This window comes from Mustela putorius, unplaced genomic scaffold (assembly GCF_011764305.1).
Source record: "Mustela putorius furo isolate JIRA1106 unplaced genomic scaffold, ASM1176430v1.1 tig00003834_pilon_pilon_pilon, whole genome shotgun sequence".
In the NCBI taxonomy this organism is placed as follows: Eukaryota; Metazoa; Chordata; class Mammalia; order Carnivora; family Mustelidae; genus Mustela; species Mustela putorius.
Genome location: NW_025421987.1, coordinates 98,909,357 through 98,922,712, shown reverse-complemented (window position 1 = coordinate 98,922,712; position 13,356 = coordinate 98,909,357). Strand labels below are relative to the sequence as shown.

The window sequence follows — 13,356 nt, the reverse complement described above, 5'->3', positions numbered from 1 at the left end:
GATAAATAAATAAAATCTTTTAAAAAAAAAAAATACCTAAGTTGACTGCTTGAGCAAGAAATAAAACTTTCCCTGTGTTAAACTGTTGCCATTTGGGGGCTGACGTGTTACAGCAACTACTGTTACTTACCTTTATCAGCAAAGGTTTCCTTTCCCTAAGAAGTGCCCCATATGAATGGCCTCTCCCAGGTCTGCTTACTTAAATCTGACTATTGCCTCAAATGTCAGCGATCCCTGCAGACTCTGGGCACACAGTACACTCCCTCAGTGTGTGGCAGCTAGACCGCTCAAAGGGGCTATCCCCACAGGCTAGCAGGTCAGGAGGCGCTGTGCGACAGCCACATCATATCCCAGGGGGCTTTTGCTATTACAACCCAGGATGCCCAGGAAGACTTATGCCCCAGACCTGTTCTGTCAGGTTAGCAGAAAAAGCTAATGCCCCCCTTACCCTGGTTTTAACATCCCACAACTTACCCCAAGGTTTTAGAAACAGCAGGCTGACCATGCTTCTTAATAAAGCCCCCTGTGAGGAGGAAACAGAAAGCGAGAGGCTTGAGGAGTCGAGTCTGAGCCACCAACTTGGAGCAACGAAGGTCAGCAAGAGTCAACCACAGAAGTAGGGTAGGATAATGCCGGGAAATAGTTCACCTTGACTGAGCCCATCCTGGGCCAGGCAGGACACCAGGGTGGACACCTGAAATGTATCACTTAAGGCTGGTACTAAGTTGTCCTTCTAGTTCTTAAACAGAAGAGCAAAAGGAGTCATAGAGCCAGTATTAGTGCAGAAAAGTATCCATGCACACCTGTTCTAGATCATTCAACCATTCTGCTGAGCCAATGGACCTTCTACTCCGGGAATTATCGGTGGTGATCCAGAACCTCTCTAGAAGAGGACCCTGGCGGAGTGAGGGAGGGAGATGCACATACATCTCTCTCACCGGATCTATTCACGCTGGATACAATCACCATTCCATCCTCCCACGTGTGGCCCAGCAAACAGCAAGATCTGTCCTGCGGGCCTGGAGCAGACCCCTGGTCCTGGGCTCACCAGAACCCACACCAGCAGCTCTGTGGACACTGTGGGTCCTGGGTAAGGGGCTGTCATGCCGGACAGGATGTGGCTAAACAGCAAACCCAGTCCGACGCGGGCCTGGAGAGGGACCATTCCTAATGTGACCAGGAACAGGAAGTGACCATAACGCGCGGGGGGAAAGGAGGACATTTCTGAGATAGTGATCAGCCTGGGAGTTGTTCTCTTTTTGCCACAAGCTGGGAATGTTTATAAAACCCCACCCAAGGCACACACAGAAAGCATGGAAGTCATTCCCTGAATATCAGCAGGCAACTGCAATGGGAAATTTTCAGGGTGTTTACTGGAAAGGGTAAACTTCCTTAAATTCCAGAACCCATCACATCTGTACGAATGCGTAGGAAGATGGGAATGGGTGCCGCGTGTTTCCTTTGGCGTATCTGGCTCAAGGATTAAAGAACCTTAGTGAGAAAGGATTAATAGCAAACACCAGCATTACATGTAAGCTAGGGTTCCAGGCCACTGACAATGATTATCCATGTATCTCTATTTAACGTCACTCTGTCACGAGTTGTGTATGGTTTTCATTCCATAATGTGGGTTTGGTTCTTGTCACTCAATAGTGTATTCAAGGTTAAAAGGACTTCTAAGCAGATAAAAAGAGAAACTTGTGCCGGGAGGACCCAACTGACCATCACCAGCAAGATGCTGGGGCCCCTCAGACAATAGCCTTCCAGATGCTGGAGGAAGGACCATCCAGTCAGTCCTTTTTGAAAGTATTGGAGCTGGGGCGCCTGGGTGGCTCAGTGGGTTAAAGCCTCTGCCTTCGGCTCAGGTCATGGTTCCAGGGTCCTGGGATTGAGCCCCACATTGGGCTCTCTGCTCCACCTGGAGCCTGCTTCCTCCCCTCTCTCTCTGCCTGTTTCTCTGCCTACTTGTGATCTCTCTCTCTGTCAAATAAATAAATAATTTTTTTAAAAAAAATGAAAGTATTGGAGCAAATGAGAACCCCAAGCTCTGAAGAGGCTCTGGTCTTAGACCAGCACCTTCCTTTCTGGGCCTCAAAATCAAAGGGAATGATGCTAAAAGTAGAAAAGAAAGTTTACAAAGCTGTTCATTTCAGTCATGCTGGTAACAGTAAAAAGTAGAAACAGTGCAAACGTCACACAGTAGGAAGAATAATCAGGAAGGTATACCATTAAACATCTTATTCTGCCATCAAATCATGTTGAAGAGTCCACGAGACAGGCAGAAATAGGTCACGGTATGACAGTTTCTCTTCAGCACGTTTCACTTGGCCAGTGAGCCTCTGTACTCCCCTGAGCTCGTCCTGACTGCCATCTTGCCAGACCCAGGGGGCAATCCTGTCCCCCGGCACTCGGGCGCTCAACAGTGTTTGCCATGGGGCCACTCCACTCCCAAGTGCCTTCTCCTCCAGACTCTCCTGCTCTCACCAGGTGCCGAGTCTCTTCAATCACCTTCACTGTTCTGCCTTTGCATTTGGGAGTGCCCTGGGGCTGAGACCTGGGTCCTTGCTTTGCACTTCATATTCCTGCCTCCTCCCCACACAACCCCAGGAGGTCTTACATCATCCAATCACTTTAAATGTCACCTATAAACTGATGGCTCTCAAACCATGTTCCCACCAGAACTTCCTGTTCATTCAACAGAAGTATCCAGAAGAGTGCTCAAATCCTTACAGGACTCAAATCCTTGAGAAATAAAGGGATTTTTATGAAAAGAAGAGCAGGTTACAACATTATCTATTCAGTGTGATCTTAACTAGGAAAAAGTAAAATAAAGTATCAAAACACAGGAAAGCAACCAGAAGAAAATGCATCGAAATTTATTAGTAGTGATTGTTTTGGGGTGGTGGGACTGTGAGGAATCGGTTCAGCTGTATTTTTTAAAACCTATAAATACGACAGTAAAGACAAAAACAAGAGGTCTAGTTACCAAAAATAAAGAAAAAAAAAGGAGGGGTGGGCAGGTGAATAGGGCCTCTTGCACCTGTCAGCCACACACCCAATCATTGAGGCTCCCTCTGAAAAATATCTACGTACCGTTCACAGCATTTTTTTTAAGATACCTTTTTTTTTTTTTTTTTAAGATTTTACCCATTTGACAGGCAGAGATCATAAATAGGCAGAGAGCCAGGCAGAGAGAGAGAGACAGTGCGGGGAGGCAGGCCCCCCGCCAAGCAGAGAGCCTGATGCGTGGGCTCAATCCCAGGACCCTGGGATCATGACCTGAGCTAAAGGCAGAGGCTTTAACCCACTGAGCCACCCAGGCACCCCTTATCATGCTACCTTATCACTCACTTCACAATGGAGCAAAGATTTGATAAAAATTAGACTGATCATCTGATGAAGGGATGAACAAAATGTGGTCTATATATACAATGAAATATTATTCAGCCAAACAGAGGAATAACATTCTGACACATGTATCGACATGCAAGAACCCTGAGAAAATCTGCTAAGTGAGGAAAGCCAGACTCAGAAAAACGTCTGATTCCATTTTGACGAAATGTTCAGAAGAGGCAAGTGGAGAGAGACAAAGTACATCAGTAGTTGCCAGGGCCTAGGGGGAGGAGGCAGATGGGGAAGACTGCTCAGTGGGCATGGGCTTCTGTTCAGGATGATGAAAAGTTCTGGAACTAGATGGTGGGGATGGTCACACGACTTGGTGAATTGTCCTTAATGTCACTGAATTGTATACTTTAAAATGGCTGCAGTGGTAAATTTATGTGTGCTTGAACTACAATAAAAAACAGAGTAAGCATTTTTAAGATTCTTGGGAGCTGAACATCTTAATCCAAATGCTAAAATTCTTTTATTCCTTAAAAAAAAGGGGAAAATATGGCATTGCCTAAAAGAAGAGCAAAAGAACACTGCTTGAAGGTACTTCTGTTATCAGGGCGAGAGCAGTTTATGACTGATCCGAAGGTAACACAGCAAGCAGTCAGCTAGCAATGAAATGGGGTGCTTATTTTAATGTGAGTTAACACCAGTGAGTTGACATCAAAACGAAAAGAGAATTTGGGCTAAGATAACTAACAAGGTCTATTTATAGGCAAAAATTTGAAGTTGCAAGTTGTCAGATAAGGCAAAATTAATTTTGTGAAACTATGAAATCTGGCAGAACAGTAAGTCTATGGAGAAAAATAAGTGGAAAGGGGATTAGGATGGAAATGCCAAAAATAGAAGAGTAAGTTAAGAGAATTGGTGAAGACAGGATCGAGTTAGTGAGGGGGGAAAAAAAGGCCAAGGCACTGAAAGTATTTAAACAGTTCTCTTAGGTTTTTCAAGGACGAGTAAAAGAGAGTGCTGGCAGGTTTTAGGAGTGAAAAGTTCAACAGTGGGGGAAACTAGCACTTTTTGTTAAAGCATACAGAGACACTGGGTTGGGACAGAGAATGCTGCCGACAAGGGGAATAATGGGATCAAGATGGTAGGAGACCGAATGCTTCCAAAATACGTGATGATATAACTTATCATCCAAATAGGGACTCTTGACACTGGAAGGGACATAATTAATCATTCTCCAGGGACAACAGGAGTAAACCAGGGCTGTTCCAGGCAAATCAGGGAGCAGTCGCCCTGCTTACAGCCAACTTCAAAGTGAATTTTAAGGATTTCTTAAAACAGTGGTTTTAATCAGAAAAAATGCCCATTTTTTAATAACAGTTAGTAATGTCCCCGTGCTATCCATGGAGTTCACTGCTAACCACCCATGTATGATCTCAAAAAGAAAATAAATGAACGCCTTAACTAAAATATTTACAAAAAATAAAAGGAAAGTAAACTATAATAATACTTATTTCAATCTGTAAGTGTTCAAGCATGACTGTTTCAGGATGTAAATGCTCAGGTGAGCGAGAAGATATGATGACACTTGTCCTGACTCATGACCATCATCTGGATTTAAAAGCAAGTGATCAAGCAAGGTACTAGAAGTCCAGGAAAATGAAAGGAGATAGGTATTCATCTGGACACTTAAAAATAAAAAGAGTTGAAAAAAGAACTATTTCTCAATAAAGAGAGAAAGAAACTAAAAAGAAGAAAAATATTAAGATAGCCTAAAAAGGGATAGTGTTAAGATCAATGGCAAAGTGGACATATGATATAAAAAAGAATGTACAAGGGGCACCTGGGTGCCTTACTAGGTTAGGTGTCTGCCTTTCCGCTCAGGTCCTGATCTCAGAGTCCTGGGATTGAACTACGAGTCAGGCTCCCTGCTTAGCAGGGAGTCTGCTTCTCCCTCTCCCTCCACCTGTCCCTCCTGCTTGTGCTCTCTCTCTCTCTCTCAAATAAATAAAATATTTTTGAAAAAAGTGCAAAATAACCTTAAAGTAAGATAATATAGCAAGACAAGTTATAGAGCACTGGGATACAGAAAACGAAAAACAGAAGACCGTGTGGAGTGTGTGTGTTGAGGGGGTGGGGTTAGTGTCACTAACTCTTTCCCCTTTCCTCAGGTTTTTCTTCAAAACCCTGATCCGCGTTTAGATCTGACTCGTTCTTCCAGGACTAGCCCAAGTTCTTCCTCCAAGAAGACATCACAGACTATCTCAGCCTCCAGAGGTCTCCTTCTCCTCTGAGTTTACAAGCCCATGTGTGGATTGTTGGCCAACAAGCCCACACTCCCTTGGCTGGAGTTGTGCTTTCATGCGCTGATGTCCCATCTGACCAACCAGGTTCCTGCAGAAAGGATTCGACCAAGTACTGTGTCTCCCACACAACATCCCACACAGTTACCACCTCATAAATACATCCGGATGTTGAATCTTAACAGCAATATAATAATGAAATGTGAGGTGAGGAGAGTCAGTCTCTTGAGGGCAAGAACCAACACTTGCTACCCTTCAAGCCCAGCAAATAGCACAGTCACTACCTTCTGATGAATGGAGGGGCTGGAACTGGGAGCCACTAGTTAAGGCCCGGGGAGGGGCCAAGAAATGAGACCAGGGAGAATGGGGGTGAAAGGCCATAGCATCCACAGTGACGATCAGAGTGGCCCTGGCCAGGGGCACTGGAAGATGCGGTAGAGTATGGTGACTTTGGGAGCCACCCTCCAGGAGCCGAACAGGACCAAGGGACACACAGCGGACTCTTCTGTAGAGCAAGGAAGACATGAGGCTTTTGCCGAGATGGTCTTGACACGCAAATATTTCATGGGCAAGAAACCCATGGGACACAAAGAACGATGTTCATTTCTAACACATTTTTACTATTAACTTTGACGAGACAGAAAAGGACAATGACTCAGAGCGTTTTACAATTCTGACTGGATTGTTTAATAGGGCGCAGGCCCCTACCAAAAGGAAGGGGCATCAGAGAGTGCTAGAAACTGAGAAGAGTTTATACAAAATATCAATGGGTGATAGAATTACAGGTCTGTAGAAAGGTGGAGAATGTAGATTTTAAAAAGACATTACAAGAGAAATAAGAGCACACACACTAGTACATGGAGAATCACAACAGACCTTCCCGAGGTAGACAATAATTGAAGACTCGGCCACTTTAAACAGACATGGGCTCAAAATCCAGAATCTCATTGATCTAATCCAATGTGAAAATAAAAAGGATCTAAGCAATCTGTCCCTGGGAAAGGGGAGCAGCAAAAAAGGTGGCACAGGAGAGTTTCCTACAAATCCCAAATCCCCCAAATCCGGGGCACTAGTATAGCCGGGTAGCGGTCCCTAGGGCCACTCTTAGCCCTTATGTTCCACGACATGGGGTCACTCTCCCCAGGCTCGCCGGCTGACCCTTTTTCTCCCACACAGTCAGGGAGCCCTGGCTTGTAGGACAGGGGTTTCATGGGGGTGTAGAGAGTGGATGCTGCAGGACAGAGGCCCTGGGGGACGTGTGCTTAGGTGGACAATGTGCAGGAGGCCGACCTTCTGGAAGAGGAGTGCCAGGCCGACCTAGTGGGAGCGCAGGCCTTGTTTGGAACAGGGGCAACTAAAAGGCAAAGCATAAAACCTATAGATCTTGCCATCCAGTGATGGATAAAGGAGGAACAGAGGAAAATCTATCTTTCTGGGATAAAGGGATAAAGGAACAAAAGCAAAACAAGGGAAGCAGAGGTGAGGGGGCGGAGGTGAGTTGCTTTCTATTGTTTCACTGGCCAATATGCTGTTGTTAAAAGATACGACACATTGATCCCTCTGGTTTGGATCTGGGACATGCCTTCTACAAGGAGACGGAAACAACCGTTGCTCAGTCAATTTCCAGGAAATCGATGCTTAAAGACAGGAGACCAATGGCAGCTCCCTCCCCCCACACACTTTAGTGAGATATTCTGCCTAAGTAAAATCATCTCATTTTCTTCCTTGATCCCCTCCAATGGCTTTCCATTACCAGCGTCTATCCCCTGCCTGCCTCTCCAGACCTATTCTTATTCTGCTGACCCCACTAACTCTCTCATTATTTCTCACTCTAAATGATGTCTGCATAAAGACCCATAACTCTTTGTCTGGGCCCTTATTTCTGGTCTTAGGAGCAGACTCAGTTCACCCAGAGGGCAAGCCAGGGTGATGGAGAGCTCATGTCTCAGGAAGGAGCCCTCAAGTGAGGACAGATGGAGATCTGGGACGGTGGAGTGGTAAACACTTCCCCCCTTCAGTTAAATCCGAGTTCCTAGGGCTACTCTTCTCCCTTAAATTCCATGATGTGAGATCCTCCTTCCTCTTGCTATCACATTCCAGGCAGTCGGTTACCGGCTGTCTTTCTCACGCATAGTCAAGGAGCTCTTAATTTTACTACAGAAGTTATACTTGTGGGGTGCCTGGGTGGCTCAGTGGGTTAAGCTGCTGCCTTCGGCTCAGGTCATGATCTCAGGGTCCTGGGATCGAGTCCCGCATCGGGCTCTCTGCTCAGCAGGGAGCCTGCTTCCCTCTCTCTCTCTCTCTGCCTGCCTCTCTGTCTACTTGTGATTTCTCTCTGTCAAATAAATAAATAAAATCTTTAAAAAAAAAAAAAGTTATACTTGTTCCTTGGTTATAGTCTCTCTTTCTCAGCAGCAAGTAGATCTCAGGGGGCAGGGACCCTGTGTGAGCCACTCTGCTCTTTCGCCAGGGCCTGACCCAGAGAGGAACAGAGCCACCAATAGGGTGATGGATACAGGAATCTGCTCTTTACTCACTGGAGACATTCTATGATGAGGGGGCATATCTTTGGTTTGTGGCAGAGACAAAAGTGGGCAAACTCAGAACCCTTCACCTCCGGTGGTAGGGGGAAGCTGGGGAAAGAAGTCCATAGTGGCGGAGAAGGAGGATTCTGCTCGAAGGCTGGAGTATGTAGCAGAGAGAAGAAAGAGTGATGATGGCCAAGTCCAGGACCAGAAAGGAGTGTGTGTGGTGGGGGAGGGGCCTAGATTTTTCTCCCTCCTATTTATTTCAAAGAAAACTCCCTAAGAGGAGGACCTCCTGTCTAAATTTACTCCCCAGTGAATACGTATTCATTATTTTAAATTTTACTTTAAAAAAATTATTCATTGCATTCTAATGCAGAGTGGTTAATGGCTTGGAATTTATTTTTCAGAGATGAAAATAATCTTGATCCACATCCTCTGAAAGTATTGCTTTTGCTACTCCTCTCCCCCTAGAATACGTCACCCCTATAGCTTCCTCACTGCTCAGGGCACTGGACGTGTCAAGCACGGCCAGGATAACCATGTAAGTTATTATCTAAATTGGGATCCTTCTGAAAGTCAAAGGAGGCTCAGTTTATCATGACATTGGCAGAATAGGCATAACTCAGATAAACGGTCACCCTAATGATACCCGCCATGCCCACAGGGCTGCAAAAGGGGCAAGCACCTGGCAATCACGTTTTATGCTCATCGCCATGCCCCTTACAGGAGCAGATGGGAACATGGTTGTACCTGTCCTCAGGATGATCAATCCCAATCTTGCCAGTGACATGGAGGAAGGACTGGATACAAGCTAGCTCTGGTTGTGTTATACCCGTTCTCTACACATCTTCTCCTGGTTTTGTAGCTGCTTTCTCGCAACTTGTGTGCACACGTTCCCATTCTGCCTTTCCAGCCCGTATCACATACCACTGCTAACTTTTAGAGCTGCTCTGTGTTACTCAGCTGATATTCCAAATGGATAGTTACAAAAGGAGAAATATGTCAGTCAGATTGCATGAAATACTTTGGGGATATTCTGATAAAGTGTTTAGCGCTGGTTAATTCTATGCATCAATTTAACTGAGCTGTGAGGTGCCTAGATATTTGGTCAAACATTATTTTGGATGTTGGTGTAAGGGTGCTTTGGTGTGTTTTTTTTTTTTAAGGTTTTATTTATTTGAGAGAGAGAGAGAGAGAGAGAGAGCCCACGCAAGCAGGGAGGGCAGGGGTGGAATGAGACTGACAAGCAGACTTCACGCTGAGTGTGGAGACTGACCTGGGACTGGATCCCACGACCCTGAGATCATTACTGAAAGCAAGGTGAAAGCAGGAGTCAGATACTTAACCAAATGAGCCATCCAGTAGCCCCTGCATGAGGGTGTTTTTGGATGAGATTAACATTGACATCAGTAGATGGAGTAAAACAGATGGACATCACTAATGTTAGTGGGCCTCATCCAATCAGTTGAAGACCCAAATAGAAGGAAAAGGTGAGGAATTCCTCCCATGTGACTGCCTCTAAGCCAGGACATGGGTTTTTCCTCTGCAGTTGACTTAAACTGAAACATCAGCTCTTCTGGTTTTGGAGTCTGCCGGTCTTTGCCCTGAAACAACCCTATCAACTCTCTTGGCTCTTGGGCCTTCGGACTCGGATTAGAACTACACCATTGACTCCCGTGGGTCTCCAGCTTCCGGACTACAGATCTTGGGACCTGTTAGCCTCTGTGACTGTGTGAGCCAACTTCTTGTAATGAATTTCTCTCTACATATATAGGTGTGATCTATTCTGTTTCCTGGAGTCCTCTGACAGTCGGTATAAGCACTAGCCCATGGTTCTTGCAGCACTGGTACCCACAGGCAGCAGCAACAAGAAACTTGTTAGGAATGAAAATTCTTGAGCGCATCCCAACCTACTAAATCAGAAACTCTGGGGCAAGGCCTAGCATGTGTGGTTCCGGAAGCCCCTCAGGTGATTCAATATATGCTTACATTTGATAATCACTGTATTGGGCTAAATATATCACATGGGTCATTGATTCCTTCCTTGTTCTCAAAGTGTGATGCAGGGACCAGCAGCATGGGCATCACCTGGTACTGGTTAGAACCGCAGACCCTCAGGCCCTACTCCAGACCTGTGGAATCAGAATCTGCATTTTCAACAAGATTCCCAGGGGATCTGTGGGTCCCTGCATTTGCACTCAGCAATCTTGTAAGGTGAGTATGAGCCATCCTGAGGCCTGGACCTCTTCTGGGCCTGCAAGTTTGGCTTACCCTGGGCTCCTGAGCCCAAGTCTTAAAATTAGCCCTCTATTACTTAAAATGACGTAAGTGGCTCCCTGGTCCCTGGAACACAAAGGGCCTTCTGAGACTCAGACCATCAAGTCTGGGGCACACCTGTCGCTTCAGCCCTGTCCCTCACTGCACCTAAAGTTCTAGGCTCACTCTGTGGAAGTGACTGCCCAGGACCACTCACCACCTTCTTCATATACGTGGATTTTCTTTTTTCTCTGTGTAAGTCTTGTTAATCCCTATTCCAGTGGGACCTTCTAGAGCTATGCTGTCCAACACGATAGGCATTAGCCATATGTGGTCACTGAGCTCTTAAGATGGGACTAGTCTGAATCGAGATGTTGCTGTAAGTGCAAAATATTTCCCAAAGCCTAAAAAATGTAAAATATTACCTTAATAGTTTTATGTTGATTCTATCTTGGATATACTGGGTTAAGTAAGATTTTTTTAAAGAGATTAGTCTAATTCTTTTAAGATTTTCTTTATTTATTTGACAGAGAAAGATCACAAGTAGGCAGAGAGGCAGAGAGAGAGGGGGAGAAGCAGGCTCCCTACTGAGCAGAGAGCCCGACTCGGGGCTCGATCCCAGGACCCTGAGATCATGACCTGAGCTGAAGGCAGAGGCTTAACCCACTGAGCCATCCAGGTGCCCCTGGGTTAAGTAAGATATTTTATGAAAACTGACTTCACCTGTTCTTTTGAATGTGGCTACTAGAAAATTTAAGATTATGTATGTTGCTCACATTGTGTTTCTATGGACAGTGCTCTGCTGGAGAACAGGCCTGTGGCCCCTCTATTAGAGAGGAAAGCTCCCAGAGGGCAGATGCCATGTCTCTTTTTCGGTCTGTACCCAATCTCTGCAAGCAGCCCCCTGGAGGCGGGTGAGTGTCGGGACTGGCCACAGAGAGCCCTTCCAGGGCTCACTGTAGGGCTGCACGACAGCATCTAAGGCGATGAACAGTCCTGTCATTGAGGCACTCATGCTCATGAAGGATGTTTACGTTTCCTGGCCCCAGATACCAGACAGGAAATCAGACGAAGGAATATATTCCTCTATTCTCCATGCAAAGGTTTCCCTCTGGACGTAGTTCTCAGGATATTAAGAGCAGGTTCAAATACTATAAGGCCTCATTTACCAGGTACCTACTATCTGCCAGTGCTGCACCGATCCTTACACAACCTATGGGGCAGCTGTGGTTCCCGCTTACAGAAAAGGAAATAAGGCTCCAAAAGGTGAAAGTTCCCCAGAGTTAGAAATCAGTGGAGCTAAAATCCAAGACCACTTAACAATAGTGCCTTCCAGTCTAAACCACAGGGAATCGGAAGTCTTCACATATGAATGATACTCTTCATTCTAGGGCCTCTGCTCTTCCTGAACAAGGAGCATAGCACAGAGTTGGTGAGCAGGCAGGTGGCTGCTAGAGCCCCTTTGTATGAATTCAGGCTTCCTTCCAGACCTGTGGTCTATGGGGTGGTCTTAAGCCATACACCAGCTGAAACTGGCCTTTGGTACGGAAGCAGAATGCATACAAGCCCACTCACATTTAAAGATGCTGCAGTCTTTAGGCCATTCTCTGTGTCCTAGGATTAGAAGACATGCAACATCTTCAGTGGTCTGGGCCTGAGTCTCCCCACGTGAAAACCAAAGGAGAGGGCACAGGGTTGGGAGCCTTCTTGAGAGCTCTCCTGCCTTCTTTCCTCCCTGTTGCCCACGCCTCAGCTAAGCAGGAAAAATTTTAGTAGGTCGTCAGCCCTAACTTCCTCAATAATGGCAACTGAAAGAAAGATTTCATATTACTTGGGGGTTTATATAGCTCCTTTCCATTCCTTTAAAACGGATCACAGAAAACAAAGGCTAGCACAGTCTACAGTCACCACTGAATTTAAACCCTTGACTTGCAGAAACAGAGGTCCAGAGATTTAAAGTTACACATATGATTGGCAAAAGTTGGGACCAGTCCCTTGGACCCCTGACTCATAATTCCCCATCCCCCCAGCAATAAACCGAAAGCCAGAAAAGAAGTATTATAGACTGAATTTTTGTGTCAGCACCCAAATTCCTAACCTTCAGTGTGACTGTATTTGGAGACAGGGCCTGGGAGAAGGTGATAAAAGTTCAATGAGGTCATAAAGGTGGGTCCCGACTCTAGCAGAGCTGTTGCCCTTGTAAAAAGAGGAAGAGACACTGTAGTATTCTCTCTGTATCATTTTGAGGACACAGGGGCCATCTGCAAGCCAGGAAGGGATCTCGCACCAGAAACCAGACCCCAGCTGCACCTTGACTTCAGACTTCCAGCCTCTAGAACTATGAGAACATAAGTTTCTGTTACTGAAGACATGTAGTGTACAGTATTTTGTTATGACAGCTTGAGTTGATTAATACAGGGGGGAAAGTAATTTTTCTTTGTGAGCCTCAACTCAAAGTTTGGATATTGAAAAGTACAGAGGAAAGTACAGTACTGGAACTGTCCTAGGTGAAGACCATTCAGAGACTCTGCTCAGGGGCCACTTTCCATCTGGAATGCTCCAGCCCACAGGCAGTTGAAGGTCATTGAAAGGAATGAGTCACTCGGTTAAAGAATTTGGGGAAAGCATCCAAACTATGTACATTCTGTTCCGTGAAACAGCCTGTCTGTCTTTCCATGATGTAGAGAAGCAGGGAAAACATTGGCCCAGGTGTGCCTTACCCCTTCTGGAAACTTTCCTGGCTACCTTAATCCTCACATACAGTGTCCCTCAAAACCAGGCTGGGAACACTGTCCCCTGAGAGGGAAGAAAGTGAGAAAGGACTTCTGGCTTATTAGCCTTTAGAAAGGCCTAGAAGGGTCGAGGGAACCTTGTCATACCTCTGAGGGTCTGACAAAACCTCATGTCCTTTTGGACATCAGGCCTTTAAG

General features: G+C 45.8%; 1 protein-coding gene across 3 annotated transcripts in view; it reads right to left on the bottom strand.

Moving 5' to 3' along the window:
- Positions 1–13,356, bottom strand: part of MYLK (myosin light chain kinase) — a 180,551-nt gene that overhangs the window by 118,152 nt on the left and 49,043 nt on the right. For all 3 annotated transcript variants that reach the window (XM_004745429.3, XM_045088817.1, XM_004745432.3), the window contains exon 4: positions 475–523. In XM_004745429.3, the coding sequence (XP_004745486.2) occupies positions 475–523 (49 nt within the window). The remainder of the gene's footprint in view (positions 1–474; positions 524–13,356) is intronic.